The following is a 17,597-nucleotide window of genomic DNA, read 5'->3' as shown; positions in this document are numbered from 1 at the left end:
GTTTCGGAAGTCGAACAGGCTTCCACAATGGATTACGTTCGAGAACCAAGGTCCCATTGTAATGGCAAGGTGCCCATCTGAGAGGTGCTCAGTTCCTGCGAGTTCGTGCTAGAAAAAGCCCTGAAATAAGCAATATGATTTCATTTTTTTTGAGGGGGCGGCGGCAGAATTGATACTACAAGTGGGCGGCAAACATTTTCTTTGAAGAAAAATGTGTGAAATGGCCAAGGATAGGTTAACTCCAGTTCCACAGAGAAGGCAACTCAGAGCCAAAACTACAGCAATTCAATCTGGTCTTTGACATTCTGCTCCAGTGGCCCAGAGAGTCTCATTTCATCTAGCGGCTAATAACTTCCTTCCAGGCCTAAGTCTGTAGTTAGAAGAAGTGCTGAAGCACAGCGATATGAGCAGCAGCAGCCAGAGATCTAATCTTGAACTTGTTTTTTTGGAGCAGAGCTAGTCCAATTGCATCTGATTACTTTTGGAACGACAAGCACCATAAATGCTTCTCTCTCACACTCTCTCTTCTGGTCTCCTGCGACAGAAGATTCCTACACAACCACAATTTTATTGTTCTCCCCTGCCCTTCCAAATTAAAACACAATTCTATGTTCCGGTCAGAGTGGCCATTTAATGTATCATGAAATAGGAGGGATGTACACAGATCCAGTTTGGGGAAAGAACTTGATATGGTCTTTAAACAGCAGCCTTGTTTTGTGCTCCTGAGACATACAGCATGGGATCTTTCCTTTGCAAAAAAGGAATGCAAGGATACCAGGATAAACAACCAGACCAAAAATGAAGAGTTCAAAGCTCTATTTCCTAACCAAATGTTGCAGCAAGGACATTCGCTCTCCGACGGAGTTACCCTGGAAAAGTGGAATTATTGTGCCTAGCAGAATTAACCCTAATCTACCCCTGCCCCAAAAGATGGCGGGTAGTCACACATAGGGTTGTTGCCCATCCTTATAAAAATATGGTGGTCCTTCTATGGGGGAGAAAAGTGTCCCCTGCGCGTTTAGACCTCAAACAAGACATATCCAAGCTCCTCCTCCTCTTTGAAACTGCCTGGGCAGAGGCTGGGTCCAGTGCAACGAGGCAAGCGAGAGCCTGAGTGTGAGTTTGTGCAGGCAGAGGGGGCGCTACGAGGAGGGGAGCTGAGAGCAAGAATTATCGCAATATGAGAGCAGAGGGTGGGGTAGGGTGGGGCTGGGAGGAGACGTTTGAGAGTGTTTTTGCGTGGGCAGAGGGTGGGTCACAGAGAGCGAGAGAGGTGGGGTTGCAGTGCATTGGCTTGCTTTGGTAAAGGTAAAGGGACCCCTGACCATTAGGTCCAGTCATGACCGACTCTGGGGTTGCGGCGCTCATCTCGCTTTACTGGCCGGGGAGCCGGCGTACAGCTTCCGGGTCATGTGGCCAGCATGACTAAGCCACTTCTGGCGAACCAGAGCAGCGCACGGAAATGCCGTTTACCTTCCCACCGGAGTGGTACCTATTTATCTACTTGCACTTTGACGTGCTTTTGAACTGCTAGGTTGGCAGGAGCAGGGAACTTCATGGCTGAGTGAGGATTCGAACCCTGGTCTCCCAGGTCCTAGCACAACCCCTCCACTGCTCTGTCCCTCTTATTCTGCCCTTTGCAGTCCCTAGGTTTTGATATACTGAAATATCTTAGGACCATTTGATGTGCCCTCCTGCAGCAAGAATTCGTGGCAGAGCTTTCTACTGCTGCTGCGGTTGGAAGCAGAACAAACTGTCCCATCAAGCATCTCAGTCCTCGCTGGCAGTTAGGTATGGGTTCTCATAAAACCTCAGCCAGCAGAAGCCAACGAGTCCCTGTCTGATTCAATGCAGACAGTTTACATTAGCTGAATTCCCAGGTGCTCTCAGGAGAATTTCGGCCTTTGAATTCTCAGCATCTTACACCTCCTACACCCAGTGCTGATTGAGAAGATCGCAATGAACTTGTGTTTCCTAATTATCTGCCTTTCTGTTTATTCTCCTGCTCCTCTTTACAGACTGCAACATGGACATTTCTGTAGGAGTCGATTTTTCGGAACGTGTGAGGCCTCCCTCTGCCTTGCCTTTGAAGCAGAGGTTGCAAGTCTATTTGCCCCGTCTCTTTCAGCAAATGGGTTCTGTGATCAATATCAGTTGCGTCACCGAGTCTCCTGTCAACATCAGGTTTAGGTACCAAGTGTTTTCTGAAAGCGGCCAGGCCTTGTTTGACTCCAACTTTGAAGCCTACAATGACGAGATCGTTCAGAAATTCTTGGCTGTACAAACAACAGTGGACACTTACTTGAATGCAGGCTTCCTGCAGTCCCTTTGGGACAGATCCCTCAGCCTGGCCTCCGCTAGAGTAAAGGTAATAGGGTTTTTTTTCGGGGGGGGGGGTCTGCTTTTATGTGTGACGGGAAATGCATCAAAACACCATCAAATTTCAGTGGTCCTTGAGCTGTTCCTTGCTGTGTTCTAGCCATGCCAAATCACCCCCTGACGATTTGTATGCTGCAGGAACAAAAGTGATTATAAAAATATTATATAAAGGCACGATCCAGTCCTTTGGGCAGCTGCTGGGTGGTATTAGTGCTGCATCCCCATCTCTGAACAGCAACCAAGCCAGGGAGTCCACAGACCACAGGCATCACAATGGCTGCATTGTGATGGTGGAGGTGGTAAAAAATCCAGTAGTCAGATAGGCCTGGTATTAACCACTGTGGCAATTCTGGTTTACATGAGCCACTTTACCCATCACTCACTGCTACCTGCAGGAATCCTGTGGCTCAGTGGTAGAGAGCATCTGCTTTTCATGGAGAAGACCCCAGATTCAATCCCAGGCATCTCCAGGTAGAAAGACTCTTTACCTGAATACCTTGAGACCCTCTGTGGACAATACGCAGCTCGACGGACCAGAGATCTGATTCAGTATGAGGCAACTTCTTTTATTCCTATAAATGAGACCTCCTTGCCTCCACCTGGGTCAGAGATAGTGGCTTATCACCAGCCTTTATAACATCCTCCCCCCAATTAGTGGTGTGGCGCTGTGGGTTAAACCACAGAGCCTAGGACTTGCCGATCAGAAGGTCGGCGGTTCGAATCCCCGCGACGGGGTGAGCTCCTGTTGCTCGGTCCCTGCTTCTGCCAACCTAACAGTTCAAAAGCACATCAAAGTGCAAGTAGACAAATAGGTACCTGTCAGGGCTGCCCAAGGTCCCAGCTCACAAAGGACCAACGCTGCTTTCTAATTAAATACAAAAGTCTTTATTGAAGTTCAGTTTCACTTCCAGAGCCGCAGCGCGCAGCCCCACGTCTCAACTGTCAGACCGCTGATGACCCTTCTGAATCTCCTCCCCCTGTACACCAATTTAAGACCCTCGCCTTGCTCCACCTTTTCCGCTGCTCCTTCCTCCTCTGGGTCCGCCTGCCCGCCGGGGTCTCGCCCTTCCTAGCCTCTTCTGACGCTGATTCCCCTGAGCCTTCTCCCTCCCTCCGGCGGGCTTTAGGAGCTGGTTCCCCATCCGGGTCTCCTGCTGTCCCGCGCACCTGTACATTTGAACTTGGCGCGCGCGCCCAGCCAGCAGTTTTCCTCCTAACCGTTTCACTGCTGCTGTCACTGCTTCCCCCTTCGGGTGGGCTAGCTGCAACTGACCTACCCTCCATTCCCCCACTCTCCGATGGAGGCGTGGTCAGCCCTGACTTACTCTCCCTCCCCTCCGGAGGAGACGCTGGCCCTGACACATGTGACTCTTCCCCCCCACTACGCTCTGGTGGGGAAACTGGTCCCAATCCTCCACTGCTGCTTTGGGGTTCCCCTCTGGCTCCTTGTTTCTGGTGCGTCCCCCCTGGGACCCCCCTTGCCCTGACCATCGGAGCCCCCTTCTGGGAATCTTCTGATTCGCTGGAGAAGCTCATGGAATCTCTCGGGCCACTGTCATAGTCCCCTACGCTTCCCTCGGATTCTTCCCCTTCGCTCTCCAATTCCTCTCTCCCCAGTGCTCCTGCTCCTGATTCCCTGACAGTACCGCTCCGGCAGGAAGGTAAACAGCATTTCTGTGCGCTGCTCTGGTTCGTCAGAAGCGGCTTAGTCCTGCTGGCCACATGATCCAGAAGCTGTACGCCGGCTCCCTCGGCCCATAAAGCGAGATGAGCGCCGCAACCCCAGAGTTGGTCACGACTGGACCTAACGGTCAGGGCTCCCTTTACTAATTTATATTATGTTCTGGTGTAAAAAAAGATTTTTTAAAAAGTTAAAGGTCCCCTGGACGGTTAAGTCCGGTCAAAGGTAACTATGGGGTTGCAACGATCATCTCGCTTTCAGGCCAAGGGAGCCGGCCTTTGTCTGCAGACAGCTTTCCGGGTGCTGTGGCCAGCATGACTAAACTGCTTCTGGCGCAACGGGACACCATGATGAAAACCAGAGCGCACGGAAACACTGTCTACCTTCCTGCCGCAGTGACATCTATTTATCTATTTGCACTGGCGTGCTTTTGAACTGCTGGGTTGGCAGGAGATGGGACAGAGCAATGGGAGCTCACCCGTTGCAGGGATTTGAACTGCCGACCTTCCGATCGGCAAGCCCAAGAGGTTCGGTGGTTTAGACCACAGTGCCACCCGTGTCCCTTTTCTGGTGTACCGCAGCCTCACATAATGTTTCTTAAACTTGTCTTTTCAGCTATACATATTATATCAAACACAATAAGGCGGGCAATATGAAAATATTGTAACATACTTATGAGAACAGATAAAAGTAGGACAACGAACATTAATGCTACAGACCAGTTATAGATCTGTATCAACCATGAAGTCTTTTTTAGATATATCACAACTGGTCCTTGGGAAAGGTTTTCTTTATAAATGCTCTCTTGTCCTGGGAAGAATGTCCCTTTTTCAAAACAATATATCATCCAATTGGCATTCTGGAGAATGGTCTCTTAACAACAACAGCAAGAAGAAGAAGATAATAATTTATCCTTTATATGCTGCCCATCTGACTGGGTTACCCCAGTTAAAATGAAACTTCTCAGCTAAAAGTCTTCTTATCAGCCACTAAGGAATCATTTGGACGCCACCCAAAGAATACTGTTTACATTGTTCATTGTCCTATTTTTATGTGCTTGTTCATTGCAAGTATATGTTTGTATTGGTGGTTCTTAACAGCTGGTTGTTTTTGATACATAGGAGCCCTCATTGCATATGGCAGTGGTTTTCAACCAGTGTGCCGTGGCACCCTGGGGTGCCTTGAATGATGGTCAGGGGTGCCGTGGGCAAAACTGGCCTCTGTCCCTCTTTCCTTCCCTCCCTTCCTCTGATGCCCGCTTGCGTCTCTGCCTCCCAAAGGCTAGCACAGCTGTTTGTTGCAGCAGCCCTGGCTACAAACTTTGCAGGCGAATGGTGCCTCTGGGGCTGGCCAGGGGGTGCTGGTTGCCAGGAGCTGAGACAGACTTGAAGTAAGCAAGCAGGCAAGAGAGCCCAGCATGTCAGTCTGCTAGCCCTTGCTGTTGGGAATAGACAGACAAGTCCCAGGCCCCTGTGGGGCAGTGTGAGGAGGCACCTGTTATGTGCCAGCGTGGTTGCTCGAGAGCGAACAGGCAAGACTCCCACCGGTCTTTTCCAGGCTTTATTATCTGTACAAAAACATTTATAGTGCAGAGCATCTCAAGCCCATGTCTGCTCAGTCGCTAGCAGAATCTGGGAGTGGGCAGTCCTTAAACTTTCCCCAGCATAACAGTCTGTTGACCCCCATACTTCTCCCCTCTCTGCGCGTAAACCAACTGCGCAGAGAGGGCGTTGGCACTTGCCTCTCCCCCGCTTTGCCCAGGCCCGGTGTTGTGGCTCTCTCTAGCAGCTTCCGATCCCTGCATCCCTTCCCCACTGGAGGCGGGGCTTCCCTCCTCACTGGAGGAAGAGCTGCTTCGCACAATCTTTGGAGGCTCCCTGTAACCCAACTGCCCTTCCACCTCTCGCATCTGAGCTGATGGCAGTTCCCTGACAGCACCTCTCTTTGGGGCAGGGGGGCAGCTGAGAGACCACAGGCTGCAGCAGCAGGTGCCTGGAGGACCCAAGGAGAAGGGAAAGGAGAGGAGGCTGTGGGAATACTCCACAAGGGAGGGTGTTTGAAAAAGGGTAAGAGACTGCCAGCTCTGCAGGCAAGGGGTGATGTAAATGGCCTCGGTCCTGTATACTTGAAGGAGCATCTCCACCCCCATCGTTCAGCCCGGATACTGAGATCCAGCGCCAAGGGCCTTCTGGTGGTTCCCTCATTGCGAGAAGTGAGGTTACAGGGAACCAGGCAGAGGGCCTTCTCGGTAGTGGCGCCCACCCTGTGGAACACCCTCCCTTCAGATGTCAAGGAAATAAGCAGTTATCCTATCTTTAAAAGACATCTGAAGGCAGCCCTGTTTAGGGAAGTTTTTAATGTTTGATGTTTTATCGTGTTTTTAATACTCTGTTGGAAGCCGCCCAGAGTGGCTGGGGAGACTCAGCCAGATGGGCAGGGTATAAATAATATTATTATTATTATTATTATTATTATTATTATTATTATTATTATTATTATTAATTATGTAACCGGGCTCCTGAGCCCCACAGGGGTGCCGCAGAAAGAATGTAGTTGGTCAAGGGAGCCGCGGACTCTGAAAGGTTGAAAACCTCTGGCATATGGTAATGGCCACATCCCTTTTGCCATTCTCATTGCTATCGTTTCATCACAGGTTCTCTTAGTTTTTTCTGATGGGCCAGATGACAGCATAGAAGTGCTCAAAACAGCGGCCGACGGTCTTCGCAGGAAAGGTACATAGATGCTAGAAAACATTTCTGCGTGGTGGTACCCGAGACATTGTGCTTATAAGCAGAGCCAGGAGCAGAAGAAAGGATGCACTGATGCTTTTGAGCCTGCCGTGCTTATTCCTCCTGCCCTTTGTCTTCTGATAACCAAAATGCACGACATTTTCATCCATATGGGAGGCATTCCGTAAAGGCCGACCATCTTGTACAGACGGCCAGGATGCAAACAGAACTTCCTGTGATAGTTTTATGCTGACACTAACATTTCAAAAACACCACACTGTTGATGCCTGATCATTGTCCAGCTGGGTTGTCCAAAATTAAGAGAGAGCTAATATGTTCCCCGAGACTTTGGTGTTCGGAAAATTCGGTTACGAATTATCTGGAATCCTCAAAGCATGTTGACGTGGCTTTAGCTTAAAGGATCAGATGCAGTGGGGGTGTACACATTTGGGTCCTCAAAAAGAAAAAGGAAGAAATCAATCATCTGTCTTAAAAGTTTCCAAAATAAGAAGAATGAAGGCAGCTGCTGTAGAATAGGTGTCAGAGATAGGTGTCAGGTTCTAACAGAGATCGTATCCCTGGAGAAAGTTTTTCGCTCGAAATACGCTGGAAATAAAGAATGTCATCTTTTCTTATACAGCTGTGTTTCATTTTAAATAATAATAATAAAAATACACCTACCATCTGTTAAGCACAGAGCTGATTCTGGCAGTCCCCTTTCCTCCCAGAAGAAAGCTCAAAAATGCAATTTCACTTCTGCTTTGAATTCAGCTCAAGCATGAAGAAATTGATGTGGCCAGCCCAATTCCTGAGAAAAATATCCACACAGGAACACATACTGTAGGATCCATGTAGATTTTACTGATTTCAGACTTGTTTGGCCCAATTTGATGAAAGCCATCCATAGATTGATGTGTTAAATGAATTCTCTACAGTCGTTTTGCTTAAAGGGGAATGAAATCAAGTGGGACTTTCAAAATTAAATCTTATTATGCAACGCAATAAAAACTGCAAAAATATGAGTAAAACATATGGCTGAATATTATCATTAAAGTTTGTGTTCCAATGAGGGATGAATAAAAGCCAGCTTTCTACAAATTTACCCATTAAGCGAAAAGTACACTTTTCCATATTATACCAACTGAGCAGAGATTGTGAGTTCTGTGACGTAATGCAGATATCAGCAAACTTCCCAGTTCTATTATGTATTTGTGGTTTTATATCTTGATTTTATTCTGGGAACCACCCTGAGACCCACAAGTATAGGGCTGTGTATAAATTCAATCAATCAATCAATCAAATCAATCACTTCCCAGAATGTGAATGTTTAAACATCCAAGAAAAGCTGTTTAGGGATCATTAACTCTGTCTTTTCTTTTTAAAACTTCTTCCCATTTTTTTTTTTAAGAAATCCAAAATATGAATTTTTACACTTCTACTTTAGAAAATCCAATAATTGGTTTTCACACCATTTCCTTTTCAGGGCTGAATGCACTTTTAACGATAGGCCTGGGAAACTTTCAGGAATTCCATGAACTGCAGGAAATAGAGTTTGGTAGAGGATTTGAATATATGGAACCTTTGCTCATCGGAAACCCAGAACTCCCCAGCAGGTTATGGCGAGCGCTTGTAAGTTTCTTCCGGGAAGGAGGCGGTAAAGGGATAGGACACTCTCCTCGGTTCTCAATGGTGCCCATGGTAGCAATAACTGGCATCCATTATTTTGCAGGATACTGTCACTGAACGAGAATGCTGCAATGTTTGCTGCAAATGTTTTGGGGAAGATGGGATTCGGGGTGCGCCGGGAACTTCTGGAATAAAGGTAAAATGAGAGAAGAGTAGAGCGTATGAGTGTACCGCAAGTGGGGTTGAAGTGTGGTTTGTTTATTTTTTTATTAGATTAGCCATTCATCAATAGATCTTAGGGTGATTCACAAGATAAAAATTGAGAAATGGCGCTGCCACACTCAATATCGCTTGAAGGAGAACAGCCAGATGCAACACTGATTTCTTTCCTCTGCTAGCCTGTGAACAGTGATAGCATCCTAATACAGAGTCAGGAGGCACCAGGATTCGGTCCAACATCTTGGTATAAATAAATATAAATATATTATGATGATGGAATAGGATGTCCCAATTTTCATCAGAGAAATGTTGGAGGGTATGTTCCATATCTCCATATCTCATCAGACTTCCTCTTTCAAGATTTCCTATTGAAGTTAAGACCCATAAGGTGACCTGCAGACCCATAAAGAGTCAACAACTTAAAAGAAATGAAAAGGATATTAAGGTATTACTGTGAGCTCACAATTCTCAGTGTGGTTTAGCAGTCATCCCTCTTCACAGGGAGTTCTGTGACGGAGTAGGGGCCTCCTAATAACTCAGTACCCTTAACAAACTACAGCTGCCAGAATGCTTTGCGGGGAAGGCATGGCTTTTTAGTTTTTATTATTATGTTTTAACAACAACAACAACAACAATTTATTATTTATACCCCACCACTCTGGGTAGCTCCCACCAGAATAATAATAATAATAATAATAATAACAGTGATAAAACTTCAAACATTTAAAACTTCCCTAAACAGGACTGCCTTCAGATGTGCTGGAAGTTGCCCAGAGTGGCTGGGGAAACCAAGGCAGATGGGCAGGATATAAATAATAAAATAACAAAAAAATAACAAAAAATAACAAAATAACATAATAATAATAATAATAATAATAATAATAATAATAATAATAATTGCTTTAAATGTATGGTGAGAATGTGGCGTTTACAGGAATGAACTGATTGGAAATACATACATATATATATATATATATATATATATATATATATATATATATATAAATTCTCCAGTAGCACCTTAGAGACCAACTAAGTTTGTTCTTAGTATGAGCTTTCATGTGCATGCACACTTCTTCAGATAAGGTGCTACTGGACTATTTTTATATATATTTCTACTGCGTCAGACCAATATGGCTACCTGCCTGATTGGAAAAAGTAAGGGACAAACACAAAACGGATCCAAGTTAGTTTTCTGTGGTTTCTTCACTTACGTCCATAAAGTCTGAACGCTTCGGACAAAAATTTATTAAATCTTTCAAACCTCAAGCGTGCAATAAGAATCCAACCTCCAGCTTCTTTGGTCATGAATCTTCTGTCAGTCCATGGATCCCACGATTGTTCGGCTGTCAGTTTTCCTTGTTAACTTTTACCACTTGAATGGCTGAAAGATGATTCACTAATTATTTTTGCAGGGGTCTGTGGCGAACTCCCCTGCATTTCAAAGAGATGATTCAAAGAGAGTAAGGAAGGAAGGATTGCCAGACACGCTGAGTTGAGCTGAAAACATATACCAATTTGATTGTTTAGTAACGTTTAATAAACTTCAAAGAAGTGGTGTATAGCAGGCAGATACCCTTGACTCATACCCTCCAATGTTTCTCTGATGATAATAGGGATGTCCTATTCCATAATAATTTTTTTTACACACCCATCTGACTGGGTTGCCCCAATCACTCTGGGAGGCTTCTAACATATATAACATATATAACATATATAAAAACATAGTAACACATTAAACATCAAAAAACTTCCCTACACAGGGCAGCTTTCAGATGGCTTGGTGGTCGCATAACTCCATGCCATCCAACATTTCTCTGATGAAAATAGGGACGTCCTAAGGAAAAGCGGGACATTCCAGGATCAAATCAGAAACCGGGATGGCTTCTGTAAATTCAGGACTGTCCCTGGAAAATAGGGATACTTGAAGGGTCTGTTGACCGACTGCTGACACAAGTGCTAAAAGAGGAAACCCAAATATTATATAAGTAGGGAGCAAGAGTAGTGTATGGCCTAGTTGAATTATACATTTCAAACGGTATTGCAACACTTTAAATAGACACCATTTACCCTCACAGAGCTGCAGTTCCTAGGAAGGTGCAATGGTCATCCCACTTCCCAGGGAATTCTGGGAATGGTAGTTCTGTGCCCGCAACACTTCTCCAATGAAAATAGGGATGTCCTATTAAATAACAACAACAACACCCCACCCATCTGACTGGGTTGCCCCAGCTAGTCTGGCTGGCTTCCAACATTTATAAAAACACAATAAAACTTTAAACATTTTTAAAAATTCCCTATACAGGGCTGCCTTCAGATGTCTTCTCTAGAGAGCCAGTGTGGTGTAGTGGTTAAGAGCGGTGGACTCGTAATCTGGTGAACCAGGTTCGATTCCCCGCTCCTCCACCTCCAGCTGCTGGGTGACCTTGGGCCAGTCGCACTTCTTTGAAGTCTCTCAGCCCCACTCACCTCACAGAGTGTTTGTTGTGGGGGAGGAAGGGAAAGGAGAATGTTAGCCGCTTTAAGACTCCTTAAAGGGAGTGAAAGGCGGGATATCAAATCCAAACTCCTCCTCCTCCTCCTCTATAGTTACTGGTCTGACCCACTATTGTTTTGATTGGCCAACAGACTTGGAAAAGAGGAGAGAGAACAGCTTCCTCTGCTTGTAGCATCCAATAACATTAACAGCAACAACAACAACAACAATAATTATTTATACCCCGCCCATCTTGCTGGGTTCCCCCAGCCACTCTGGGCGGCTCCCAACAGAATATTAAAAACACAAGAAAACACCAAACATTTAAAATTTCCCTAAACAGGGCTTTCTTCAGATATCTTCTAAAGGTTCCATAGTTACTTATCCCCTTGACTCAGGGGATGGATAACTCCATATCCGCCAACATTTCTCCAGTCAAATTAGAGACATCCTAAGGAAAACATTCTGGGATCAAATCAGAAACCAGGACGGCATCTGTAAATCCGGGACTGTCCCTGAAAAACAGCCCTTCCCAGAATTCTTTGGAGGAAGTCCTGACTGTTTAAAGTGGTATGTTTCTGCTTTAAGTGTCCAGTGCAGATGGGCCCAGACATCAAATGATGTGAGCTGTATACTCTTGTCGGTAAAACACAGACCTAGGAGTGGAGTCCAATCCCTATAGATGATGAACTAAACTCCTGACATTCCCCTTAAAGAAGCCCCTGGAGGAGAAGGTGGTTGCAAGCAGTTGACTTCTTGCTTAATTCCCTAAAAATTCCCCCTTCCTGATACCCAAGTGTCAGTGCGGACAGCTTTGCTAGGAAGAAGAACCTGTGTTTGGGGGTCTGGTCAAATGCTTTCAGCTGGCACCAATGGCGGGGCGAGGGCTGCTAAAAAGCTTTCCGTTTGGCAGACACAGCTACCTTTATTTGTGTCACTGGTTTCATCTTAGTTTTTAATGATGCTGGTTTTACAGAGCTTTGTTTTTAAAAGGGTTTTCTGGGTTTCAGCCATGTTTAATCTACAGTTTTATTTGTACCCCGCTTGGAGAGTATTTTTATGAAGTGGTTTGTAGATTTTTCCAAATGAAGAAACCAAAGAAGTCCGCAACATAGGAAAATAGTATATTCTCTGCAAGTAAAAATAAAAAAGTAAAGGACCCCTGGACAGTTAAGTCCAGTCAAAAGTGACTATGGGGTTGCGGTGCTCATCTCGCTTTCAGGCCAAGGGAACCGCCGTTTGTCTGCAGACAGCTTCCGGGGCATGTGGCCAGCATGACTAAGCCGCTTCTGGTGAACCAGAGCAGTGCACGGAAAATAATAAATAAAAAGAGGTCACCTCAGGTCTTTGAAATAAGTGCAATGAAGCTCTGTTATTTGTAAGAAGCAGCATTTTTGAATTAAATGTGACTCCCTCTCTCCGAACTGCTGTTTTTCAGGGACGTGAGGGCTATCGAGGGCACCCTGGTCACCCGGGTGAGGAAGGAGGGCCGGTAAGTAAACACATAGTTCTGTGAGACAGAAGCAACGCCCTGCTTGCTTACATGAGAGCGACCTGGTTCTGTTCCTGGGAATCTGCATAAAGTACAACTTTTAAAAGCATTCCAAACGCAGAAGATTTATTTATTTATTCATCCATCAGCCCATATAAAAATTTATAGCCCACCCTGCTGTCTCGAGAGAGTGGGACCTCCAGGCTAGCTTTCTCATAAACACAAATAACAATCTCAGTTCTCATAGTCCTGCTCGACTTGAGGACAAAATGAGACCAGTCATGCCTAAGACGAGAAAAGAGGAGGGTGCCAGTAGAGGTAAAAAGGCAAAAGTAAAGGACCCCTGGACGGTTAAGTCCAGTCAAAGGTGATTTTGGGGTTGCAGCGCTCATCTCACTTTTCAGGCTGAGGGAGCCGGCGTTGGTCCGCAGACAGCTTTCTGGGTCATGTGGTGAGCAGGACTAAACCGCTTCTGGCGCAACGGGACACCGTGATGGAAGCCAGAGCGCACGGAAATGCCATTTACATTCCCGCCACAGTGGTACCTATTTATCTACTTGCTCTGGTGTGCTTTGGAACTGCTAGGTTGGCAGAAGCCCTAAACCAGTGGTGTCCAAACTTTTTTCAAAGAGGGCCCGATTTTAGGATTGAAGTTGTTGAGGTTTTTTTTTTAGGATTTTACCTCAGGAAATAAACTGCCACAGGGGCTGGATTAAACTGACCGGTGGGCCGGATTAGGCCCCTGGAACAGAGTTTGGACATGCCTGCCCTAAACAGTCCATTGAGAGCTGTGTCCTCAGTGGCATTAGAATGCTCATTGGCTATTGTGGGAGGAAGAAGCTGCTGCTGCTTCGCCTCCTTCTCCTCCTATATTATTACTACTACTGCTATTTAGGGACGGAGGAGAAACATAAATATAAATAATAAATTATTATTATTATTAAATTTGATTCAGTACACATTTAAAGCTGAACATGTTAAATTCACACTTTCCAAAACAATATATGAGCTGAAACCCAGCTATCCTTTGAAATGTATACGTTTCCGAATTTTGCAACGCAGTTCTCCAGTCTTTACAGAAATGCATATGGTCAGGAAAACCATGCATGAAAGTTAATGCGCTGAAAATAAGGTGCATAAATGTGTTACATTAGGAAACTTGGTTGCTGAAACGTGCACATTGGTCACAACTGCGTTTAAAAATGTGTTTGGCAAGATAGAGTCCGTGGGGATTTCCCTCCCCCCCCCAATTATGAAATATGTGAAGAATTGCACTCACCATTGGAAAAACAAGAAACTGAGAATGCAGAATTTGATGGGCCCTTCCATCTCTATTATTATTATTGTAAGTAGTAGTAGTAGTAGCAGAAGCAGTGAAATGTTGCAGAGTGAAGTTCAAATGTTCAAGGGCCCAAACTACTAGTCCAGCCCTTCCCTTCCCTTGAAACTCAATTCCATGGCTACTACCCCCTGGTTTTTCCATTTTCCCCATGCTTCTCAGCTGCCGGGCAGTATCCCATAACCCACTAAGTGTACACAGTCCCCTCTGGACTACTCTTTGCTTATACAAGGTATGACCGGAAAGTGTGATGAATGGTCACAAAAATCGGACAGCGAGAAATATTCAAACATACAATCGGCATTGGAAACCCACAAAATGCTCACAATTGTGTATGGAGATGAAGCTGTAACTCAAAAGACAGTGTATGAATGGTTTAAGTGTTTCTGTGAAGGGCGGCAAACCATTGAAGATGACCCTCAGTCTGGCAGATCATTGATGAGTAGAACGGTGGCAAATGCCAACAGAGTTATTGAGTTATTGATGCGGGATCGGCGTTTGTCTGTCCGAATGATCGCAGAAGAATCGCATATTCCATGTGAAATCAATCCTGGGGTTACTGAGGTATCCCACCCTCCATATTCTCCCCATCTGGCCTCAATGGATTTCTTTCTTTTTCCAAAACTGAAATCTGCACAGATTTGCCAACATTTCACACGTCCAAGCTGCTGTGACAAGGGAACTGAAAGAAGAAGATGCAGAAGAAGAAGAGAAGAGTTTGGATTTGGTATCCCGCTTTATCACTACCCGAAGGAGTCTCAAAGCGGATAACATTCTCCTTTCCCTTCCTCCCCCACAACAAACACTCTGTAAGGTGAGTGGGGCTGGGAGACTTCAGAGAAGTGTGACTAGCCCAAGGTCACCCAGCAGCTGCATGTGGAGGAGCGGGGAAGCGAACCCGGTCCCCCAGATTACGAGTCCACCGCTCTTAACCACTACACCACGCTGACTTCTCCAGAAGTTTCCAACAGTTCTATGAACATTGTCAATGGTGCATTGTGTCAGGAGTTCAGCAGGAATTCTAACACATTGTATCAGAAGGCCTGTAAGGTAAGTATGTTCGAATATTTCTCGCTGTCCAATTTCTGTGACGATTCACCCAACTTTCCAGTCACACCTTGTATATTTTTTAACTTCTGCAAACTTTGGGGTTCCCCTGTGCTTGCTGACACCTCCCTCTTGTGCATCGGTGCTGCTGCTTTGACTGCATCAAGAACGCAGAATCGGTTCAGTATTCACAGAGAGAGCAAATGGTTTGTGTTATGGTAAGACCTCACGCTGTGACCTGATGGCTTTTAATTTATTATTGTTAAGGCTGACACCCCCTAACTCAGTAAAAGCCGGCCACAGCTATGTGGCAGGTGGGCGGGCCAGCAGATATCAGACACTCTGGTCACAGGTCCTCCAGAGACAGTCAGCCTTATGGACTGGTTCATGTGGAAAGTGTGGCTTTTACCAATCTTTCTTTCTTCATTAGGGAGATCGTGGTCTAATGGGTATCGCTGGCAAACGAGGAGAAAGAGGCTGCGCTGGCGCAAGAGGCCTAAAGGCAAGTGAATGCTCTTGAAGTATATTTTTCCTCAGGGTGCATCCTGATCACTATTCTTGCCACAATTTATTTCTTTTTCTCTTTTTTTGTCCATCTGTGTCTTGCTGTGGATTTTCATGCGGCTCCGTCACATATCTTTGAGAATTTGGGGCTCACATTCCTCCCCTAGAGGAATGCAGAATATGTGCCTTTCCACCTCTAAAGCCATTCATGAATCCATTTCTGTGGATCAATCCCTTAGACTCGGGTGTGTGCACACCTCAGAAGTCTGGTACGAAAATAAACAGGGTTCCTGAATCTGTGTTGGGAAGTGATGCATTGTCTTCCTTTTTGGTTCTGCTAGAAAATGATTGCTGGACAAAACATTACCAGGATGCACATTTGGAGCGAATTAATGTTAGGGACGCACCTGGTTCTTGCACCACAAGCATCAGTACAGTGGCATACAATTTGCTGATTCATCTCATGAATCTTGTTTTTGAATATTCTGGTTTCTAGTATTGTTAGTTCGGGGGGCGCGACACCTTTATACTTGGATTCTGCCAAGAATTCATGCATACTTTCTAGTAGCTCACTTGCAGTGTGTCTCTTTTGCATTTCAGGGACCAAGAGGATACCGAGGAAATAAGGTATGTACGCTTTTAAAATAGGGGAATGAAGACTTCTCTTCAGATAATGCTCACCGGTGTTTCGCTTTGGCCTCTTTCCCATAAGTACTTACAAAAGCCTCACATGAGAAGTGGGGTTTTGTATAACAACAAGTGGTTTAAAAGGATATCTGGGATCTCTTCAAGCAAACTGAGGAAGCCTCAGCTGTTTTTGGAGAAGGGAGTGGCAGGGCTGCCTCTGACCATAAAAGTACAAGGTGCCTGAGGCCAGTCTTGTTCATGCCTATGTTTCCTATAATGTCTTCAGAGTGAAACAGCACAGTTCCTGGAGTTACTCCAGAGCTCTGCAACATCTTCTGTCCCATTGCTCTGAAGACCTTCTAGGAAGTGTAGTCATTGATAGAGGGAACGTGCTGGGCCTAGAGGGGCTGTATTGTGTTTGTAGTAAGAGGTGGATGGAGCAGCCAAGAGAGACAGCAGGGCTGTGATGGCCTGGGAATCGGATTTGGATGCTGAATCTGATGAATCCCAGCCTGCACAGGATTCCCCGCCTCCAGAACCAGCTGAGCCGGGGCTGGGGCATGAGCCTGAAGGGTCCTCACCTGTGCTGGATCCTCAGGTGCAGGCACCAGCTGAGTCTGCTCTGACTCCTGAGGTGATGGAAGACCCATTGCCTGCAGGTGCTCCACTCTCAGCCCCGTCAGAGGAAGCTGAGGTTGCCTCTGGGTCTGGTAACCCTCCAGCCTCTCCTGAGCTGCAGAGGCTCAGGGCAGAGAGGCGGAGGGAACTAAGTTCCCGCAGGAGGAGTGCTTGCCTCCAGGCCAGGAGAGGCGAGTCACCTGAGGATCAGGGCTGCCCTATGTCTCGGGGGAGATAAAAGCCAGCCAGCCCCAGTCCCAGGTTGCGGGAGCAACATCGTTGGTTGTCAGTTCCAGCCTGATCCCTGAGCTGCTTCCCTGCTGGAGCTCCTGACCTCACCTGACGCCCTGCCTTGCACCCAGCTTCGACTTCTACGGACTGCCTTCATTTTGCACCATCGACCTCGGACTGGACTTGGACCTCGCCTCTCAGTTAGCCCCCGGGACCAGCACAAGGGCAGAGGTCTGAGCATCCTAATTCCTGGTAGCACACCTTGTTTGGGGATATGGCTTGAATAATAAAAAAGATAGATGTGAGCTCTAGATGTTTTGGACTCCTACTTCCATGAGCCCCAGATAGTATGACCACCCCAAGAGCCAAGGATGATGTACGTTGTAGTGCAAAATATCTGGAGGGTACCAGGTTCAGGAAGGTTGCTATGTACTATTAAATACTGTTTGCCATCAGTTTTACAGGTGGCCTGAGATGGTTTTGGAAACACTATACCAAATGAGCAATGGGTACATTGTATAACCACCTATGGATTACTCTCTTTGTTTTACATATTTTATTTTTGATTTATTAAATCCTCATCCGAGGATTGCAAGGCAGTTTACAGTGTAAAAACACAAATGCGCATA

The 17,597-nt window shown here is 46.0% G+C and overlaps 1 protein-coding gene across 2 annotated transcripts in view; it reads left to right on the top strand.

Moving 5' to 3' along the window:
• LOC310745347 (collagen alpha-4(VI) chain-like) overlaps positions 1-17,597 on the top strand; it is a 99,446-nt gene that overhangs the window by 34,635 nt on the left and 47,214 nt on the right. For both annotated transcript variants that reach the window (XM_083577532.1, XM_083577531.1), the window contains 7 exons: positions 2,019-2,368; positions 6,714-6,792; positions 8,273-8,418; positions 8,519-8,611; positions 12,549-12,602; positions 15,419-15,490; positions 16,093-16,119. In XM_083577532.1, the coding sequence (XP_083433658.1) occupies positions 2,019-2,368; positions 6,714-6,792; positions 8,273-8,418; positions 8,519-8,611; positions 12,549-12,602; positions 15,419-15,490; positions 16,093-16,119 (821 nt within the window). The remainder of the gene's footprint in view (positions 1-2,018; positions 2,369-6,713; positions 6,793-8,272; positions 8,419-8,518; positions 8,612-12,548; positions 12,603-15,418; positions 15,491-16,092; positions 16,120-17,597) is intronic.

The sequence above is a fragment of the Podarcis filfolensis genome (genome assembly GCF_964270895.1).
Source record: "Podarcis filfolensis genome assembly, chromosome: 12".
NCBI classification, from domain to species: Eukaryota; Metazoa; Chordata; class Lepidosauria; order Squamata; family Lacertidae; genus Podarcis; species Podarcis filfolensis.
This window is presented reverse-complemented; position numbering and strand designations above follow the sequence as displayed.